General features: G+C 44.7%; 1 protein-coding gene and 1 long non-coding RNA gene across 3 annotated transcripts; both read left to right on the top strand.

Annotated features, from left to right (window-relative positions):
* The first annotated feature begins 30 nt into the window (after positions 1-30).
* LOC148516997 (ciliary microtubule-associated protein 2-like) lies at positions 31-8,943 on the top strand. 2 transcript variants are annotated; one of them, XM_088479375.1, is made up of 6 exons: positions 31-166; positions 7,196-7,283; positions 7,833-7,935; positions 8,013-8,135; positions 8,703-8,838; positions 8,905-8,943. In XM_088479375.1, the coding sequence occupies exons 2-5, from the start codon at positions 7,201-7,203 to the stop codon at positions 8,814-8,816; spliced, it is 423 nt and encodes a 140-aa protein (XP_088335501.1). In that variant the 5' UTR covers positions 31-166; positions 7,196-7,200; the 3' UTR covers positions 8,817-8,838; positions 8,905-8,943. The 2 variants fall into 2 exon arrangements, 1 of the variants encoding a protein (XP_088335501.1); XR_015879348.1 differs by lacking the exons at positions 8,013-8,135; positions 8,703-8,838; positions 8,905-8,943 and having other exon boundaries at positions 7,779-7,996.
* Positions 8,944-17,513: 8,570 nt separating this feature from the next.
* Positions 17,514-21,645, top strand: LOC148516998 (uncharacterized). Its single transcript, XR_015879349.1, has 4 exons — positions 17,514-17,629; positions 19,210-19,338; positions 19,711-19,832; positions 21,087-21,645. It is a non-coding gene; the product is annotated as an uncharacterized LOC148516998 (long non-coding RNA).
* The last annotated feature ends 675 nt before the right edge of the window (positions 21,646-22,320 follow it).

The following is a 22,320-nucleotide window of genomic DNA, read 5'->3' on the forward strand; positions in this document are numbered from 1 at the left end:
GAATTATGCGTTCCACCTGCACATGGATTCTACTTCCCTATGCTGAGTCTGCATGCTGCATCTGGTTAGACAAGCAACCTGCCAGCCAGGGAGCCCAGCAGCCAGCACCAGCCAGGGAGCCCAGCAGCCCGCTTACCAGTGACAGGGCCCAGCAGTCTTCCAGAAAGTATAATTATTCCTATAAAAAGGAGGGGAGTGGGAGGGGGGGCGCAGGTCCTTTACTTTGCCAGGGGTGCTCGGACCCCTAGATACACCCCTGCGTTAAGTAGATGGCTGAAATGAGCCCAAGGTATTTTAAAGGGGAGATAGACAATCATTTATAAAGAATAATAATGCCTACAATAGATAATATGGACAAATAATGTTTAGTAATTGAGTCCAAAATGTGGCAAAATATATGCAATAATGAGAATGTGACAACAGTGGGAATCACATAGATTATAATTGAAATGGCACTAGAATAATAGCAGCATCAATTATAGTAATAGAAGTTGCTTTCAAGTAGAGAACTGTTCTATAATGCCCAGATGTCTCCTGATAAAAAAAAGGTTTACACGGTACAATATTGGTGTAAGTCATTCATGTATAAGCAGCGCAAGAAATAAAGGATAATACTCTGTATTAAGTAAACACACCCCTATTTGCACTTTGGGCCTGATTCGTTACTGATCGCAACTGCGATTATGCACGAAGACGGCCGATTGTTGCGTTTGCATTGCAGTGCGCAAATGTCACTGCGATCGGACTGCGATCGCAGTGACTACACAGGCCTATAACAGAGTGAGTGTTTGGGAGTGGTGATTGGGGGGGTGGTCGGCAAAACTCAGACATGCCAGTGCATTTGAACGCCATTACAGTGGCGTGCATAAATGCCACTTCGATGGCATATGCAGCTTGGGATCTCACTGCGTGCGATGAGGTTAGCAAATTCTGACCTTGTGCAAGTGTGCGTGAGGGTCTGATGGTACTCGTTGCTACCGATGATTATGCAGATTTGCAAAGTATTATGGATGTGAGTAAGGAGAAGTGGTCATCCTTATTTTAGGCTGCGATGGCACTGAGATTGCAAACATTAGCATATTTTCGCTGTGCAATCCGTAATGAATCAGGCTCTTTGACCCTCCACACTGTACCAATAGTTTGGCATTTTGACATTACACAATGACAAAGTCCATTTATACTGAACTCTACCAATAATAATGTAAATTTGCCTTGATGACCTTGAAAAGACACTTTGAAAATTTTTAGGTGAAATGCCAGTTTCATGTTTGGTAAACAGCGAATCGAATTTTAAATGGAAATATAATTTTTTATGTTGTTGATAAATGTGCACTATTTCCCTAGAGTCTATGTTTCTAAAGCATCATATACGGTTCTTTTACCAAAATAAAATGGGCAGACTAGATGGGCCAAGTGGTTCCTATCTGCCGTCAAATCCTATAGTGTATTTTAGCTAGTGGCAGGATTAGCAGTATGAAAGCTCCCACCCATGTTAATACATTTAAACGTGCAGTTGCAGATATGTTATGCAACTTAAAATTAGAACTAAATGTTTATAGAAAAATAAAGTGAAATTAAACCAACTTAGAAAAATATTTTTTTACCATGAAATGCTCTAGTGCTGTCCTTCTGTTGAGATCTTCCTGTCAGGTGTCATACAACAGGGCACAAAAAGCATTTTAAAAAATATTTTTTTTTGGAATAACCGAAAAACTGAAATATGGTCTGGTAATTGATGTATATAATACTGCACCAACACTCATGAAGGGATACACCATAGTCTCCAGCTGAAGTCTAACTTCGCACTATAGGGGCTTTATTTACGTAGTGGCAGGTTTTATAAGCTGACACTTCCAGGGCCGGCGCTTCCATTAGGCAGCTTTAGGCAGCTGCCTAAGAGCGTCGGGACCTGATGGGCGGCCCGCTGAGGCTGTCTTGGAGAGAGGGCATTGCCTTCCCTCTCTTAGAAGCCACTATTGCAGGCTGAGACCCGGTGAATCCCAGTGGCGGCGCCCATTACACCCGCTCCCTCCCACCCAACCGCGGAGAAGACAAACTAAACAGACACACATAGAGGGGAATTCAATTAGAGGCGAAAAGCCATATTCACTTGTTTTTTTGTGAAAAATTTGCCTAAAAAAAAATTCGCCAAATTCAATTCCAGGACAATTTCGCCTAAGTGGAAACAATTCTCCAAAAATGATTCTCCAATCAATAGCTGGTGAAAAGAAATGCAAAATCTTTATTTTGGGGTGTAAACGTGGTGAAAAAACTCTGACCCCTTGGGACAGCCCACCAAAGGACAAATCTGCAAAAAAAACAGAAACAAAAACCTAAGAACACCCCAAAAAAGACATGTCATTTTTGGGGTGAGAATTTAAAAAGTGGGGGGATAAACATTAAAAGTATCGAAATAGACTTCTTGGGGGTCCCCAAGTATGGGTCAGGGGTTTTTGGGATTGCAGGTGCATGCAGCAGGTGGATTTTTCACGTTTTTTAAAAGTTCACTTTAGAGACATAAAAACATGCTAGCACCCTTTTCAAGCACCCCAAATTTGACTGGTTTACTTAATTTCACCAAAAAATACAGCTTTATGCCATTCTTCACCACTTTTACAAAGACGCTAATAGCAAGCAATTTACACAACTTAAGTACACAAAATAGTCTTATTAGGGCTATTAGTACACATTTATATTGATTCCCTAGGTTAATATATCTTTTTCTGGGGTACAGACTCATTTCCCCAATTCTTTCAGTATTTTTCGCCTGTTCCGCAGTCGCCTATTTCCGTTTTCGCCTGTCTTGCAATTGAATTAGGCGAAAAGCGGGGACGAGCATGGAATAAATTCGCCTCTGAAACAGGCGAATGAAGCGAACAGTCGGACAGGTGAAAACTACACCTCTACTTGAATATGGCTCACAATGCTAGAGGCTGCGGCAGCTGCCTGGGTCCTGTGCCGGCGATGTCATTGGCCGGCCCAGTCTGCTGCTCCGCCTCCAGTCTTCAATGTTCCCTGAGTCCTGGTGCTATGTATGCGCCCCTCCTGGACTGATTCCGGGGGTGGATGGGGGTGGATTGGGCTGCCGGGACGCCAGGTCAGTTCACACTCAGCCCGCCCTTCAATATCTGATCCCCCTCAATGCGATCAGGCAGCTGGATGCTTGATGGAGTTAAAAAAAAAAAAATGGCTGACGGAGCCTTTGCTCTGTCTCTAGCCCCTGCGCCGTCAGCCTCAGACTTCAGACCAGGCAGCAGATGTAATGCAGCACTGAGCCAGGCTGCCAGCGCCCAGCAGCAAACTGCCCAATATTATTGTACAGTACTGCAGCACCAGGTAGGCACCAGCAGAAATATATATAATTCTATAGTGTCCTGTGTGGGTGTGTATATATATATATATATTAGTGTCCTAGTGTTCACTCTAGCTCCGGCGGCAGGCAGGGTGCCGGAGCTAGAGAGGGCAACGTTGTGCGCGCGCCCAAAAAGGGGGTGTGTGTATAAGACGCGTCCCCTTTTCGTCATACTTGGGGGCGTGCCCGGCACTTACGGACACGCCGGGCAGCCCCCAAGCGCTGCAGAGAGGGAGAATAGATGCTACCCGGCGTCTATTCTCCGGCGGTGACTGGGTCACCGCACATTTCTCCCCCTGCGGGACACTGCGTCCCGCGGGTGAAGACGGCACCCGCAGGCTGTGAGGGCAGGGCGCTTTTTGCCCTCCTGGAGGGCAGGGTGCTATTTGCCCTCGTATTATACGTGTGTGTGTGTGTGTGTGTGTGTGTATAGATATATATAAGCAACAACTCCGGCACTCCTTCACGCAGTGTAACTTGGACAAACAGCCCACACCTTGCTCCGGTGCCTTCCTTATTAGGAGGACAGCACCCCCAATACACACTGTACAAAAAAATAGGCAGCACTCGGAGACTGGATAAGACTCGTGAAACCCTCAGCCGAGGGACTTTTAATCAATCATAGGTCGACCTTTCGGAGTCTTGCACCCCTTCCTCAGGACAGCAGAATAACACAATACAAACAAACAGACATATTTATATCATAACTACTCACCACTAAACAGGCGCCATGCACACCTGAGCTCCGTCCAGCAGCCGCACTTCCGGTCGCGGCAAGTCCGCAAAAACCGGAAGTGACGTCACCCGGGCGGGACCCAGCGCCATGGCAACCTGCAATAACATACACAGTGCGATCGTGAACAAACTTAGTCATTATCATAATGCAATAGATCCATAAAGTGTATATATCTCAGCACATGTACACTGTGTAAAAAACATAAGATCTGCGTACAAATATCATGCACAGAAAGGATTATACAAACTTTGTTGTGTATAAAAAGTGATACTTACAAAAAGTGTAAAGTGAATACACATACATATAAATACTCAAATAAAATACACATATTCTAACGTGGACATATAACTAAAGATAAAAAATGCATTAGTAACACTATAAAAAACATTTTGCCACTAATGACATTGCCTCTTATTGTCATCAATATGACAAGTAAAAAATCAATACTACATAATGGAGAAATGGAGCCATCTAGTGGGCAAAAAAACACCACTACTACCAAATTTAAATGCATATACAATCCTTAATGAACATATTCATGTCATAGAAGATCCACAACATTGGCATATAAAGCCATCCAAAATTACACAAATTTATAAGAAATTAATAAGACCCAAAGAGTCATTTAACCCTCGAGGAAAAAGAGTATCCAATCTACAGATCCACTGTGTCTCCAATTGCAGGAGTTTCCTTCCTCTATCACCACCCCTTAGTGACAAGGGTACATGGTCAATAATCTTATATCTGAGGGTCGCTATACTGTGTTTGTTATGCGCAAAGTGGCGTGCTACCGGTTGTTCACTACCATTAGTGGAGATAGCTGTTCTAATTGCCGATCTATGTTGAGCCATTCTGATTTTAAATTGGCATTCAGTTTTGCCTATGTAATATAGGCCACATGGGCATATAATAACATAGATGATGAATCTAGAGGTACATGTCAAAGGCCACTTAATTTTATATCTTTTCCCCGAGTATGGATGGAGTATGGTATCCCCGGTCTCAAGATATGAACACGTCGTGCACCCTAGGCACTTAAAACATCCATCTTTACGTGTCAAGAAATTGGGCTTAGGCATAGGTTTTAAAAAATTTGTCACATCAGTTTTAACCACCAGATCTTTGATATTTCTCCCTCTGGTATAGCTAGGTAATAGTTTAGTATTGTGCAAACACTTTAGCTCTGGATCAGATGTAATAATGGGCCATAACTTCTTAGCTCTTTTGTTGGTATATTTGCTCTTAACATCGTATTCATGGACCCATGGTAGCTGATTTAGCTTTTTGTCCTTAGGATCAATTCTCAATAACTCTTCCCTACTCAGACAATGCTTTTTGTCTAGCCTTAATCAATTCTTCCACCGGATACCCTCTCCTCTCAAATTTTTTAGACCTGATATCTAATTGTCACTTCCGGTTTTTGCGGACTTGCCGCGACCGGAAGTGCGGCTGCTGGACGGAGCTCAGGTGTGCATGGTGCCTGTTTAGTGGTGAGTAGTTATGATATAAATATGTCTGTTTGTTTGAATTGTGTTATTCTGCTGTCCTGAGGAAGGGGTGCAAGACCCCGAAACGTCGACCTATGATTGATTAAAAGTCCCTCGCTGAGGGTTTCACGAGTCTTATCCAGTCTCCGAGTGCTGCCTATTTTTTTTGTACAGTGTGTATATATATATATATATATATATATATATATATATATATGTGTATGTATGTAAAAATGCGATGTCTGTCAGAAAACAGCTACAGGCGGCACTCCACGGTCTTTATAAATGAAGAAAAGTGACTTTATTCGCCAACGTTTCAAGACCTGGGCGGTCTTGTCATCAGGGTGCAAAAGTGTGACAAATAAGGAAGCTTACCTTAAATAGCGGTGTATTAACAATGGTGTCCATGAACATCCTCAATCCTGAATATTCAAAATATTCTCCAGTACAAACAGGAATTAGATAATCAACTTTTGGACACTGCAGTATATGAAAAATTAACATATGACCCTACTTTAATATATAAGTCGGAACTGGATTCCACTTTACACACGGCGGTACTTAATCAGCATCTAAGTTCTAATCTGCTAAACAACTGGTGCAACCATTTCCAAGAGTCCCGGTGATTTATACAGTCCTGCGGGAGCCGGAAGATGGCTCCCGCAGTGGGAGCAGCAGCAGCCGCTGAGAGTCTGACAGACTCTCAGCCGCTGCTGATTACACCAAACACGCAGCAGCCGGCTCCGGCGGCTGTGTGTTTGGCAGTGTGTAGCGCTGACCGAACTCCATCCGGTCAGCGCTACACTTGACTCTGGTATAAGCCGAGGGGGTACTTTTTCAGCACATTTTTTGTGCTGAAAAACTCGGCTTATACTCGAGTATATACGGTAGATCACCTGTGCTCAAGCATGGATATCCTTAAAACATGGACTGTATGGCGGAGTTTGGGAACCTCTATCATATGGTCAGGAAGCAATTAGTTACTTATGTAGAATCAGTCATGGCTTGCGGTCACTGGGCCTGATTCATTACGGATCGCAAATCGGCCGATGGTACGTACTTCGTATGCATTGCAGTGCGCGTACGTGAGTTAGCATTGCGATCGATACAAAGCCATCACAGACTGAAGGACAGGAGGGTGTTTGGGGGTGGTGATGGAGGAGTGGCTGGAGAAACGTTGGCGTGCCTGTCCGTTTGAACGCCGTTGCATGGACGTGCATAAATTGTCCACTGCGACGGCATACACAGCTTGAGTACTCACTGCGTGCAACGAGCAATTTATGAGTAAGGTCATACCTGCTGTAATTGTGCGTGAGGGGCCGATGTTACTCGATGTTCCCGATGTATACACAGCACTGCAAGGTATTACGGATGTGACATAGCGGTAGTGGGCGTCTTTATGTTGGCTGTGCGACGGCATTGCGATAGCATTCATTAGCATATTGTTTCAGCACACCTGTGTGCGTAATCGCAGCCGCGATTGCAATAGTTATCCGTAGTGAATCAGGCCCCACTGTTCTTTAATGTTTACACACTTTTTAGCCACGAACCAATGAGTGAACAACAAATACATTTTTTTACATAAATAGTTACATTTAGATTTTCTATCTTATCCCATAGATTTGATGTATCTGCGGTTTATCCTGAATTTAAGAAACCTGGTTCCTACACACAAGTACCTTACTGCAAGAGGGCAACTTCAGAGACAGTGAGTACATATATGATACACCACTGGCTAAGAAACTCTAAAGAACATATTTCATAAAATATTAGGAGGGGAACATGCAGTAGCCAATGGCAACTACATAAATTAATTTGTGTCTCTAGAGTCCTGTAAAGTGATATCTGGTTGGTTGCTGTGGATTGAAACAGTTCATGCTCATTGCACCATGTTATTAAATAAGATCTAGTTGATGAAGTTGATTTTAGATTCAAGAAAGTTTATGAAAGATGTACAGTTCAAGGCTACATCCGAATAACAATAATGTCCTTTTAGAGGTCACAGGACACCACTTACCCCCTCTGTCCCTCATCTACCTAAGCCTCTGTTGATTGCAGGGCTGTATTTTATAGGGTAAGACTGGTTTTCTCTATATGTTTTTCTTGAGAAAGAAAACATTTTTCACGTTTTTTCTTATTTTTAAGTAAGAATGTGAATGTTGGACATAAATTGTATCTGTAAAAAGACTGTGATTTAATCCAGGCAAGACGTTTAGGGCCTGGAACCTATAATCCCTATAATCCTTTCGTTCTGGAGCGAGTTGCATCTACGCCTGGATGGAAAAGCAGAAGAAACAGAACGGCTGACTGTGATGCCACATGTCCTGTACAAGGAAACATGGGAGAGGAACCGTTTGCTGGTGAGGTGAAGCTGTAATTTACACTCTGGGAAACATGAATCAATTTTCTGAAACGTTTGTATGCTTGATTACTTTAGAAGCAAAACATGGGGCCGGGTCGATACAACATAAAGTCATTTCTGGAGCTAATGGAAAAGAAACCTGCCAGCGTGCGAGGACTGTGTAACACTAAAGATGTGCGATTCAAGGACGAATTAAAGGTAGAGCATGTTAAACAGTGATAGAGGAGTTCTAGGAATATGCACAATGATCCTCTACACATTGTGGGTCAGCCAAACTGTAGGCTAGTTCTAGGTACACACTGTGCATTTATGGGACCGATTAACCAATTCCCAGCCTAGTGCTGCCGGCGAACGGTCACAGTAATATAAGCATGCCCTGGCAGCGCCCCCTCTGTTTTACACGGTAGCTTGACCCGACGCTGGCGAAGCAAAGTATTTCCATTTTTGCATGTCCCCATTGTCGGGTACAGTGTAACGCAATCTGAATAAATTACAGTAAGCTGCCATCTCCATAGAGATTTATAGGGGCGGGGGTAAGCCTCACAAACTGATTTCACTGGTGCTAATCTGTTAATAATGTAATAAAAGCACAGAAAAGCCCTTTGGTGAAAACACCAGAGAAAGGACTTTTCTCATCTTAATAAATAGACACCTGAATCAGTTCTGTACCCCCTTCCTGGCAGTGTGTGAATGATGTCACATGCAGATGAATGTTTGCTATGTGATCTATTTTGTTCATGATTCCTGTTTCTGTCCTCCACACAGAATTGTACCCCAGGACCTGGAACTTACGGCAAAGCAGGGAATCCACACACTCATAGAAGAGAGGGCTTCAGAGTCTGCCAGCTCCAAGGGTATAATGGACAGCGAAACGACTAAATGTGGCTCAGCAAGCAGCAATGTAAGTGATTATGGGATGAGAGGGGCCGTGTGTCATTGCTTTCCTAATGCACTGCTCATATTTCAGGAATGTGTGCCGGGACCAGGAACCTACAACCTAAAATGCTCCATAGATGAAACCTTGAAGCACGTTGTGGGTAAAAGAGGACCTTATGACCTATTCACCGGGCCAAGATCACAGCACATCCTGTACGGACACTTTGCTACACCTGTAAGTATGCTACAAAGTGGAACGCTTCCATTAGAGGTCATTGAATGGAAGATGCTGACCACATATAGTATGTACATGTATAAAACTGAATATAAGAAATTAGGGAACCAGTATATGACGAACGGTACAGGAGGTATACAATAGTATATGCCTGTACTTTTTTATTTTCAATTATTATATAAATGGTATACTTCTCTTTAAGTATTGTTTGTGATTTATGGCTACCATGTAATGATCACAATATTCCCTTGTTTAAAAAAATAAGAAAAAGCAATCTTCTCTGTTCTGTGGCCAACTTGGAAATCCAGAAGACTCTGGGCCTGATCAGAGATGGGTGATAATGCACAGACTGCGACTCTGCATGCAGCGGCTGTGCAATAATATGCTTATGCCACAGGTGGCGTCTAGTTTAAAATGACGCCTACTGTATGCATTGCAGATCCGAGGGGTGCAGCATCGGCTCACTCTGTGGGAACATCTGCCATCTGAGTAACCCTGTGTTGCAAGACGCAGACACTGGCCACGGCGTGCCTCAAAAACGGGGCCGACACATCTGTTTTCAAGACCACCCAGTCCCCAAACTGCCGCAGCTTGTCATTCATGTTGTGGCTTAGGGGGCACTGCTAGCGATCTCTCAGAACGAGATCTGCACATGCACAGATCTCACACCATTGGGTTTGCGTACATCTCTGAATAAGGCAGATCTGACCATCAGGAGGTGAGGTTGAATAACTGCACCCTATACAATACAATACAGTACAATAAAATACAGCCACCCACAAGATTTTATGACCTCTTGATCAAAGACACTGCAGGGGTGGTAAATGAATAAATTGTATGTGGAAATTGCCAGATTTGGCCAACTTTATCTGGAGAAACTTGTAACATTGTAGGTCAAATTGGTGTTATTATTGTCCCACTTGGTGCAGTTATGGGTGGAATGTCTATAATTGTTTACGATTAGGGAACTAATACAGAAAACATTTGAATTTGTTTATTTAAAATATATTTATGCAGCAGGCTCCATAGGGTATCCACAGGGTTACCTTGGGTTATAGTCCTGGCTTGGCCATCGGGCACCACACAGTTAACTTTGTGCTCCCAGCATGCACTGGGCCCCCCTCCTATAACCCCGCCCCCAGGCCAAGGCACCTCAGTTTCAGTTGGTACCCGGCCATAGTCGGGTCACTGCATGGGGGCTGCTGGCAAAAACACCCCCGAAGTTAAGAAGACTGCAAGTGCGGCTAGTGGGGACAGTCCAGCGGAAGCCCCCACTACCCCCACCTACACCCCTGCTGGCGCTGAGCCACCGGTACTGAACCAGGGAACTCGGCAGGCTTTTCTGGGGGTCCCAGCTAGCAGGACTGTGGTCAGGTGCACAGGGAGCAACAAGGTAAGCACAGGGGGCGTCTGCAGACGGAGCCCACTGTGGCACAGTCCAGTGTCCTCAGGGCTGGGGGCTACCTGAGGGGTGCAGTTAGTGGAGCCAGGTACTCATCCTGCGCTACCACTAGACCACCAGGGATATGGGGCTGGAGCATTAAGGAAGCGCTCCAGCATCCTGCGGGTTAATGGCCTGCCAGAGAGGGTGCTTTTCCGGTTTTAGACTATGGGAAAGACCCCTCTCTCACTGCACCAGCTGCCTTTCTACTGAGGCTTGGCGCGCTGGTGCTTGGGATCCTTCCCCACGGCTCCGCCTACAGAACGCACGGTGGCCATCTTGGATGCACAGCAACGCTGAGTAGGAATGTGGAGCCTGGGTCCCCCACCATCCTACCTCTCCTACAGCTTAATGTTTGGTCAGGTAGCGCTATTCCCACTTCAGACTTAGCATCTGAGTGGTTGATGATAGCGCTGTTAGTGCAGGCAAGCGCCGGCTCTGACGTGCGCACGCGTGAGACCCGGCTAGCGACGGGCGCTCCGTTGCTCCGGGTCTTGCACCAAAACGGGGCGGCTATCAATTTTGATCGACAGCTCGCACCATTTTGGAGGCGTGGCAGGGGGGGTGGCTTCACAAACTGAGGCGTTCCCAAGCGAACGCCTGCCGTTTGTGGGTGGCCCCACTGACATCACCAGTGATGTCAGTGGGAGAGCTTCCGGCTCTATTAGAGCCGGAAGCTCTCTGAGGCTTGCGTCCACAAGACCCTACCACAAGCCCCGATGGTCGCGATGGCCTGGCCGGTCGCAATAGCTGTGGGTGGTCACCCACAGCTATGCGAGTTGCCTGGAGGCCGCACAAAAAAAAAAACGCCCTGAACCAGAGCGAGCGCTCTTTCAGAGCATCCGTCTCTGAATCAGGCCCTCGGTCCGCCACAGTACAGAACTTAACGGACGTTTTGCAGGTGCCCGCTCTACGGCCTGCTGAGAGACCATTAGTAGCGCCACTGTTACCACATTATGACGATGATGATGTCAGATGAAGGGGAGCTCCCGGAATCTGACTCGGAACGACCCACTTAAGCGGTTGAGTATAAGTGCAGGATTTATGTATCCGGGCTAATTAAAGCTTTCCGCAGGGTTATGGAGGATGACTGTCTCCCTGAGACTGCATCGTCTTACGCATACTTTAAAAGGTAAGGCGTCAGTTTTTCCTCTCTGGTCAGCTGGTGGACCATATGGAGGAAGCGTGGAAATTCCCAGGCAGAATGTTTCAGCCCCAAAAGAGACTCATATTCTTATCCCTTTGCAGAGGATTACTTCACTAAGTGGGACACCCCTCCTCAGGTGGATTCCCATGTGACACGCCTGATTAAGAGTGCAATCTTACCCATGCCGTCTATGTCCTCATTTAAGGACGTTTCGGACCGCAAGGTAGAGATTTACTTAACATCCATTTACTCTTTGGCCGGGGGATCCGCCAGACTGCTCATGGCGGTCTGTTGGGTGGCTTGGGCCATGGAAAAATGGGCTGATGCTTTTTAATCGTCATTCTCCTCTGATGCTTCTGAGGAGCAGACGGTGCTGGTAGTATCCGTGATTCTGCTACTTATATTAGCGAAGCAGCGTTGGATGTTAGCCTGCTTACTTCCAGGATTTCAGCAGCAGCAGTTTCGGCTTGCCGATCGTGGTGGTTACGTTCTTAGATTCCACGTCTGCATTCAAAGAAGGGCCTGGAAGGCTTGCCGTTTAATGGTCTGGTCCTCTTCGGCCCAGACCTGGATAAAATTGTAAGTACATTGGCAGCTGCAAAGTCTGCATGTCTGCCATCGCCTCAGGCTCCGTCTAGGACTGCTACTTAGGCTGAAAAGACGATCGTCCTCAAGGTAAGCAGAAGGTGCAGTCTTTTCCCAGGCCATCAGGAGCCACCAGGAAGACACCCTAGTCCAAGAAGCGACCTTGGAGTGCTAGACGCCTTGTCACCAAGCCTAGGGCAAACTCTCAGCATGAGTTGGGCCTCCCCTTGGGGAACCCCAGGGTGGGAGGCCGACTTCTTTGGTTTGCCCAGCACTGGTGGATGATTATCACAGACACCTGGGTCAGAGAAGTGGTTTCTCACGGGTACGCCCTCTCCTTCAACAGAAGGCCTCCCCATCAGTTTTGTTTCCTACACTCCGGAGGTAGGCCTTCATTCCACAAAGGCTCTGGAAATCCAGAAAGTGGTAAGTTCTATGCTCCAAGACGGGGTCATAGTTCCAGTCCCCCCGTCCCTCAGGGGGATGGGTTCTTATTCCAATCTCTTTTTGGTACCAAAACCGAATGGTTCTGTCCGTCCTATTCTCAACTTCAAGGCTCTCAACATGTCTCTGAGGGTCCCTCGATTCAGTATGGAGACTCGACGTTCCATTATATTAGCTATGGAACCTGGGGATTTCATGGTGTCCCTGAATATTCAGGATGCCTACCTGCATATCCCCATTGCTACGGCTCCTCAGAGGTTTCTCAGATTTGCTGTATTGGATCACCATTACCAGTTTCAACCGCTGCCGTTTGTTCTTTCCGCGGCTCCGCAGGTGTTCACCAAGGTAATGGCGGTCATGGCGGCTCGCCTGCGGTTACAGGGGGTTCGCCTGTTACCTTTCATGGACAACCTGCTTTTCCTAGCAGGGTCTCCGGAGGTACTTCGCAATCATCTGCAACTGACAATATCGGTGTTGCATACTCACGGCTGATCGATTGGAAAAAGTCCTCACTGATGCCATCTCAGAGGATGATGCATCTGGGAGCACTGTTGGACTCTCAGCAGCAGAGAATCTTCTTTACAGAGGAGAAGATCTCAGCCCTACATACCAGGTTACGTTCCTGTCTCCAGGGTCGCCAGGTGTTCATTCACTTGGCATTGAGATTACTGATTTCCATGGTGTCGACATTCGACATGGTGGAATATGCCCAGTTTCGTTCAAGACCTCTACAGAGGCTGATCCTCTTCAGATGGGATGGATCACATGGTCGGATTAAGGATTCTGCCTTTGAACCTCTATACACCCCTGCCTATACCTTCTGATATCCTGCCTATAAACCTCTAAGGACGACGCTATTTTGCGTACGCAGTTATACAGTAAATAAAGACTCCAGACCTAGAACCTGTGGTTCCAAAGCACAAAATATTATTCAAGCAAAAGTACAGTCAGTTACACGCTAGTTATAAGTACAAATTTAGCGCAAAGGAATTATACAGACCCAAGTACAGTTATACATACGCAGCGCTCTGGACCAGATGTAGGCATCAGCAAGAAACCCCTCGTCAATCAGCATTCAGCACGAAGACTCGAAACCCAGGGTCAGAGCACACATATTTATACCCTCCAGAAATAGACAACACAATAGAGAAGTTTGTTGCTAATACCATTGGTCCTAAAGGAGAGGGCATATGTTACAAGGCATTTAACAGGTTGGTTCAAATATACACAGTCCAGCCTCTAACAACTGGTGGTCTCTGGTTTCCCACCTCATGCAAATCCTAATGGTTGGTCATATAATGTTCATTTTGTTGCTTGAAGTCTCTGCGGTCCATAAGTTGAGAATGCCTGTTGCGATCTCTACATCGATGTTACCGGAATACTGTTGAGAGAGTATGCATCAGTACAATACCAAACATGGCTTACTTATCACATATAAAACCTTAGTTACAAAATAATCTTTATTTCATAGCAATTATAGTAAATGTGCATACTTGAATCTTATACCTTAAAGCTTTTGGAACCTTGTATGTGAATATGTAATGTGTGAGTATGTGGGGATTGATGTAAAGACGCTAGTTAGGTTTATCTGATTTGGAGCAGATGTGCACGCATGCAGCTAATAAACAGCGTTCGCATGCAGGATATTGTGCATTCGCTACTGAGCGTCATGTTAGCAGCTTAACTGTGCATAATGTGCGGTGTTCATGCATGAGATTCCATACGGCAGTGTTCATTCCAGGAGTACTCAACTCTGAAGCGGACTTCCTCAGTCGACACGATGTACATCCAGGGAAGTGGTCACTTCACCAGGAGGTCTTCCAACTCCTGGTGGACAAATGGGGTTTTCCAGAGATAGATCTCATGGCCTCCAGATACAAATGCAAGCTAAGAGTGTACGGGTCCAGAACAAGAGACGCAGAGGCTCTCCTGGTAGACGCTCTGTCGGTTCGGTGGACCTTCCAGTTTGCGTACCTGTTTCTTCCTTTCTCCCTTCTTCCTCGGGTATTGAAGAAGTTCAAGCAAGAGGGAGGCATGATCCTGCTGGTGGCTCCAGTGTGGTCGGACGTCACTGGTACTCAGATCTTCAGAGTCTCTCCATAGACGCTCTGTTGCTGTTTCCTCAACGTCCGGACCTGTTGTCTCAGGGTCCTTGTGTTTACACGGATTTGAGTCGTCTGTCTTTGACGGCGTGGGTCTTGAGACATCCATGCTTCGGAAACCTGCTTCTGCCAGGATTTACCACAGGGTATGGCATACCTTCTTTGAATGGTGTCGCCCCAGGGGGTACGATTCCCAGGTATTTCGGATATCCAGGGTTCTGGCTTTTCTCCAGGCAGGATTAGATAAGGGTCTTCGTCTAGCCTCATTGAAAGTACATGTTTCCGCACTGTCTGTGTGGTTTCAGTGGAGGATTGCTCCACTCTCGGATGTTCGCACCTTTTATGCAGGGTGCTCTTCGCATACAGCCTCCCTTTGTGCCTACTGTGGCTCCTTGGGAATTGACCTCCATTTGAACTACTGGGCTCAGTGGATCTCAAATGGCTCACAGCTAAGACTGTGTTTCTCCTGGCTATTGCTTCCGCCTGGAGGGTGTCAGATTTGGGGGCTCTTTCTGGTTTTTCACAGCAGCAGGGCAGTGCTTCGGACTTGCCTTGGGTTCCTGCCTAAGGTGGTCTATAGTTTCCACATTAATGGGGAAATTGTAGTGCCGGCCTTTAACTCACAAGACCTTGTGGTACGAGCTCTACGGTTTTACCGTACCAGTTCCCTTAGGAAGTCGGACACTTTGTTCGTCCTCTATGGTTTCCATAAGAAGGGTTGGCCGGCCAACAAGCAAGCGTTGGCCAGGTGGATTCGCATGGCGATTTCTGAGGCTTACAGTCATGAGGGCATTCCTGTTCCGCCCTCTGTTACTGCTCATTCTACGAGGTCTGTGGGTCCATCATGGGCAGCTCCTTTCTGCACAGGAGCGCCCCCACCATTGAGGATACTGCTTTGGGAACTCCCAAGGTATCCCTGTGGATACCCTATGGAGCCTGCTGCAGAAAATAAGAGAGATTGTAAGAACTTACCTTTGTTATCACTATTTCTGCAAGGTCCATAGGGTTCCACAAGGAGCCCACCCTGTCGCCCTGTGCTTCATATGGGTCTGGTTCTGGTCACCGATTTTCCGTCTCCCTGTTGTGAGAATGTGATTCTTGTGTATTCCAGACTTCCTTCTCTCTTTTTCTCTCCTCCTATGGCCTTGGCTTATTACTGAATTGAGGTGCCTTGGCCTGGGGGAGGGGAACCCAGTGCATACTGGGAGCACAAAGTTAACTGTGTGGTGCCCGATGGCCAAGCCATGACTATAACCCAAGGTATCCCTGTGGAACCCTATGGACCTTGCAGAAATAGAGATATCAAAGGTAAGTTCTTACCATATCTCTTATTTTATATTATTTATATATATAATAATCTCACAAGTTTCACACTATGGGGCCGATGAGGGGTTGAATGTAAGTTGGATGCAGTTATACGCTACTGTGCGCACAGGAAACTAATGTGGTTGATCACCTGTTTGCAGAGCTGTACGCATTTATTTATTTACATTTAGAATATATAATGCTACGCTTTACAAAGAACAATTCAGTCCTTCACTGCCCCAATGGTTCTTACAATCTATGGTCCGTATCCCATGAACATACATACACACTAGGGTCCTTTTTTATCAGAAGTCAGTAAATCTACGCTATGTTTTTTGGAGTCTGGGAGGAAACTGGGAGAGCCGAAGGCCTTGGTCAGGAACTGAACTCCTGATCTTGGAACTGTGAGTCTGCAATGCTAACCACTATACCAACTGTGCTGTCCCATCTGTTCAGCCCACTGTCCCTATGCATTTGCTCGCTTTCATAGACACCATTGTTATGAATGCACCAGTCTGATAACAGCCATATCGCTGTGTACACACTACTCTGCATAGCACGCAATTCTGTTGATAGGCCTGCGAAGCGGTCATGCGACTGAGTTGCATAGGACTCAGCTATGGAGCATACACAGCACAAAAACACTCAGAAGCCAATTGCAAAACAAAGTTACGTTCAAATCTGCATCGGCCCTTACATTGGGTTTCCTGTTCTTTGGAGAACTGGACACAAACTGCCTCATCTTTTTTGCATTTACTTTATAAGCATAGATACTGTTTTACATACCATGCCTACCTATAAGATTAGTGCTTTGAGTGGACATCAGGGACATGAATATCCACAGGATTTTTTTTTTATGCAAAACTCGGCCTTTCTGCTATCAGTGCTGCTACGCCAATCATGTGCACAAAATTCTACTAGGGTCGACCAACAACGGCTCTGTTATCCATGGCTAATGGTTTCAAACCATCAGTAAGAAACCATCAATGATTGAGCCATCAATGGTTTAACTCTGCGCATGCGCTGAACACAGCCGGCATTAGCCATTTGGATTTTGCCATTGATGTTCACCATTGGTGGCCTCCGATTGACGGTAAAACTAGTTATGATCGACATCAGACCATCGATGGTTGCCAATCATCAATGGTCGATGGCCAACCCTAAATTCTGCTTCTAGTATTCCTGATTCAATACAGATGGAGGTTAAAAATATGACTGAATGTGCTAATAGAAGTGTATGAAATATATTCACAGTGCACATGATATAGCTTCAGAACATCACGTGCTAGACTCAACCCACCTACATTCTCCCAAAAAGGCAAAAACAAGTGGCCAGAATATGGTGGTTATTCTGTGTGTGTATTTATGTCTGTTTCATTATATCCCTAGGAATGTTATCAGACAGAGCTAGGATACTTTGATGCAAAGTCATTCATTGAAGATCTTGAAAATGATCAAAAAAAGAAACATGGCAAGTTTGGAACAATTCATCGCTTTCCAAAAACTCCAACGGACAGGATATTCTACAGCTCGCTTGCCCACTGTCCCCGGCCACTTGTCAGTATTCAGGATTTGATTATCCAGTACAAACCATTTGCAGGATGTCTGCTTCAAAATCTAGCCTGTATTACCATGGAAACTTGGATGGGTGTGAATGTATACAAATGCACCCTTTATGCAAATGTACACAACTATGGATGGGCCATATAATATGTTTCCATTACTTAATTGCATATTAAGACTTAGCATGATAAAATAGTATTTTGACTCCTGGCTGTAACAAGTGTTTTGTGCACTAACATTCCTGTAAGCTCAGAATTTGGGTTTAGTTGGCTGAATCCCATGGATCTAAATGAATCCCAAATGTTTGAGTTGCTGTTAAGGTCCATCCAAGTCTCCAACAGAATCCTGAATTTGATACATTCCTTAATACAAAATGTATGTACTGTACATATAGAACACAGCTTTCCAGAGCTGGTTATTTAAAAGGACTGCACATACAGTATGTTAAAGATGGAAGGAACTGAGGGGCTAAATAAGGCATTGGAACTGCTGTGCTGGTGTCTATTGGGCAGCATGAATCGTGCAGAAATGATATATTGGGGAAGCTTATACTTGGCCATCCCACTCTTGCGTCTCATATATAATTATAGTAGCCCACTGATGCTGGCTGGTGATCACGTACTTTCATGCAAGTGCTACACCACATATGCTACATAAAGGTAAATGAAGACACTAGGGGATATATTTAATAAAGTGAGAATTTTTAGAGGTGGATATGTTGCCCATAGCAACCAATCAGATTCTACTTAACATTTAACTAGAATCTAATAGTTAGAATCCGATTGGTTGCTATGGGCAACATCTCCACTTCTAAAAACTCACTTGAGTAAATGTACCCATTGAGACCTATTATGAGTATGTTCCAATGCCGATATTCTCGCATTGGTCAATGTTTTTTCAACTTTACATGCGTTTAAATTTCAGCTTGAGCGTCCCACAGTATGTGGGTACAAAGTCGCAGGACCCAATGATACCTTTGCATGGAATCAGAAATGTATTGGGCATTCCTGAACGGTAACTGGGAGGTGGCTCTTCTGACACAGGAAGATGCATCTTATGGGTGTGTTATGGGAGTTTTGCGGGTGTGTCGCAGGAGGGGTTTTGGAATCAGATGCTTAATTGCGTGCATTGGAGGCCACACTCTGACGGAGAATCTGCACCTAGCAGTGACGCACCAAGCAGTAATGTAGCACCTACAGATGCACAAAGTGGCTGTCTCAGTCCTTGCACATTCCTGCGCACGGCTGTACACCAAGTGCTTATTGTAGAATTAGCATAAAGTCACAGGTGAGACTGTGACAGAAGAGCGCAAACACGTACGCCACTTTGTCTGGCTCAGAATCAGTCCCTAGAGGGAGCAATAAAGTGCACATGGTTAGTGGGGTGATCTGTGACAGTCCTCCTAGTGACTAGCTTCCAGTATCAATACTAATGACACCTAGGCAATAACATCTGCAATGTTTATGTACGCGCAGCAAGAGTTCTTACAGGAAGTGTCTGTGCGGCCTGTTATGCCTGTGTTATACTAATATACTGTGTGTCACTGCATCTTGATCTATTGTTTTTCATGATAGCATTCCCCAGGTCCTGGTTCCTATGATGTAAAATCAGTGTTCGCTTCTGTGAGGCAGTCCTCGGTTCCCTTCCTGACCTCTGCTAAGTGATTTGACAGAAAGTCATGCAGAGTCCTCTTTGGAAGTAATGTAAGTTTATTGTGCATAGAATATAGATGTTCTTTTTATTTCTGCATTACTGGTGCTGACTCGGCCTAAGTTAGCTCTTCCTAAGATTTTGGGTTGCTCTGCACAAACTTACACAGTAACTCCCTGAGATCTATGGGTATTTCGCACTCACATTTACAGCAAGCTTTTTATTTTTTTGCTTTATAGTATAAAAATAGTTTCAAATACTTTTAGCATTTTCCTTCTGTTCGCCACGTTTATGAATATGGACCCTGAATTAGTACTGTCTTCAAATTGAAAGCTTATGTCTTAGACAGAGTATTAGAACCTCCGGATTATCCAGTCCCCTTGTTTCTCACATTCAGTTAATCTACTGTACTTGTCACATTGCAGAACCCAGTCGGCGTTGGTCGATACGATATCAACAAACCCACAAGTGGCAAAACTTACCGATCCGCATTTCTCTCAAAAACCGCACGCTCTTTCTCTGATCGGGAAAAAGAAAAAGCTTTCAAGTGAGTTACAATTTGGTTCTTTTGCATTCAATGGTTAACATACCCTAGTACAGTGGTTCCCAAACTTTGTTTGGTACATGGTCCCCTTAGGTCCTCAGCATTTTTTTCACAGCGTCCCTAGGCCAGGGGGGAGCTATTTACTAAGATCAAGTGCATTCCAATCAGCTCCTAACTGCTGTGTTTGAAAAATGACAGCTAGGAGCTGGTTGATTGGTACTTTAGCTTTGTCCACTTTATCTCCATCTAAAGCTTAGTAAATAGACTCCTCCATTAGCTTCGAGGTTCTGTTGGAACCTTGTGCACTAATACAATGTGGGTCCTATGACAGGAATTCCTAACACGTTTTTTCTTGCACCCCATAGAGGTGCAAGCAAGAGTAAGCTAGACTTTTCATCAGTAATAACCTGCTGTGTGCACAGTTGGAACTTCATACTTAAATGAATCTCCCCCCAAAAAAACATAGGGGGAATAGCTGGGATGAGGGACAATGGGAGATATACCCACAAAGGATTGACAGAGAAACAGGTACATATTACATTTTGGAGATAGAGAGGGACAGATAGGGACACAGAGAGGGAGCAGAGATGCACACAGAGGATGTGACAAACTTGGGTGGGTGGACCAAAGTCAGGGCTGGACTGGTGAAGAAGAGACAACAATGAATTCTCCCATCAGGACAGGAATCTGTGCAGAGCGCTCATTCACCCTTGTTGTATTGGCAGCAAATATTTGGTGCTCATTAACCTCTTCTCACTTTGCTGCACAGAGAAGGAGGGAGGAGAAATGAGAAGACAGATGGGGCTGTACAGCACAGCCACACACAAGTAGTGCAGCCTGTGTAATTGGCTGCACTCTGACGTTCTAAGGCTAACAGGTAGCACATGGCCCAGCCTACAAATATGGTGGCCCAAGTAATTTATTTGCACCCCAGGTACCACAGAACCCAGTTTGGGAACCACATCCTTAGTATAATATATACTAACATGTGATTAGCAACCAGTGGGCTCACTGAGGCTAAAGAGCTCTAGATGCTGCCTTTAATTTATTCAAACTGTACTAGAAAAACTGATTGGTTGCTGAGTTACAGCAACTTTTGTGTTCTGTTATCTGTGCATCAGTCTCAGAAATGTCCCCCTCAGTAGTGTATTGTTTATACATCCTCTTAACATGTAAGTTGTGCCCTACAAGAAGATGGACTTGAATTCTCATTCTGACGGCCATTATATTTTCTAATTCCACTGTTTGTTGTTCTAGGGAACGGATCCAGAGATCACACAGTACTTTGCCTGTTCAGCCATTAGTAGCACCGGCTAATGGTCCTCTACTACAATCTACTACTACATGAGAGAGAGGATGAGGCTTACCGGACATCATTTTGGCTGAGAACTTGAAATGATGGATAATCTAATGTTTTATGTGTTAAGAGGAACTGTGGGAATTAATCATTAACATCTTAATGCAAAAATCTGTCTATTGCTATTAATTGCACACGTTACTCATTTTCATCAGGATAATTGTTATATATAGTGGTCTGTTTCTTATATGTTCCAGGAGATATTCAATAGTTATTACCTCTTGTTATTTTATGAAGCACTCCCAGGTTTTCCAACAGCTCAATTCATAACACTGTCCTTCAGTGTAATTGAGGGATTCAGCATGGATGGGTAAATGAATTAGAGTCCTATGAGGGAGTAGTCACTGCTGTTATCTTTCAATAATAATTGTTGGCAATGATATCCCCCTCCGATTAAATAACTTCACCATTGACACTATAACAGATTTATATTCAACTCATAGGGTGCTACCGCTAATAACTACAACATGATCATGTTCAATGAAATGAGAAAGGAAGTTATACTATGGTGGTGTACATAAGTAACCCACTAATTATATACTGCAATACAAATTTTAATGATATATTAAATAATAATATACTAAAAGCCCAACAAACAAGAAAAAGAGGTAAACAAAGGAAAGCCATAGTAAGTTTTTCAGCGAATAGAACTCACAGTATTATGCTTTAACACACTAGAAGGATCCAATTTTAAAACCACACTTTATATACATGAGTGCCTCCAACTTGAAGTATAAATGAATGACAGCACAGTAGAAGCAGATCTCACTACTTGTACTTATGTGGATGACAAAGGAAACGAATCTGAGGAATCTCCTAGTGGTGCAGGACATAACCCTGCTCTCTGGTAGGAAGATGTGCACTACTATGGTTGGAGAGAACAAAGATTTTATGCAGGGCTATATTTTATTGTTGTAAATGTGAGTGTTTTTTATGTGAAAAATGTATCTGTAAAAGGCAGAATACCAGATCTGTTGTTTCCCTTCATTTTCCACCACAATCGCAACCAGAACCAGAACCAAACCCACCACTTATTAAATGTACCCCATGGTCTATAGAGGAGATAGTTCTCCTACACAAACTACAGGGTCAATGCAGAGTTGAACGCAACTCTACCGCAGATGCTCCCTCTTT

Source organism: Taudactylus pleione, unplaced genomic scaffold (assembly GCF_031769625.1).
Source record: "Taudactylus pleione unplaced genomic scaffold, aTauple2 ptg000230l, whole genome shotgun sequence".
NCBI classification, from domain to species: Eukaryota; Metazoa; Chordata; class Amphibia; order Anura; family Myobatrachidae; genus Taudactylus; species Taudactylus pleione.

Excerpts from the sequence above, each read along its gene's own strand:
- LOC148516997 (XM_088479375.1), top strand. The coding sequence starts at position 7,201 with ATGTATCTGCGGTTTATCCTGAATTTAAGAAACCTGGTTCCTACACAC. Across the intron at positions 7,284-7,832 it reads AGAGGGCAACTTCAGAGACA|CGAGTTGCATCTACGCCTGG; the intron begins GTGAGTACATAT and ends TTCGTTCTGGAG. Across the intron at positions 8,136-8,702 it reads GATTCAAGGACGAATTAAAG|AATTGTACCCCAGGACCTGG; the intron begins GTAGAGCATGTT and ends TCCTCCACACAG.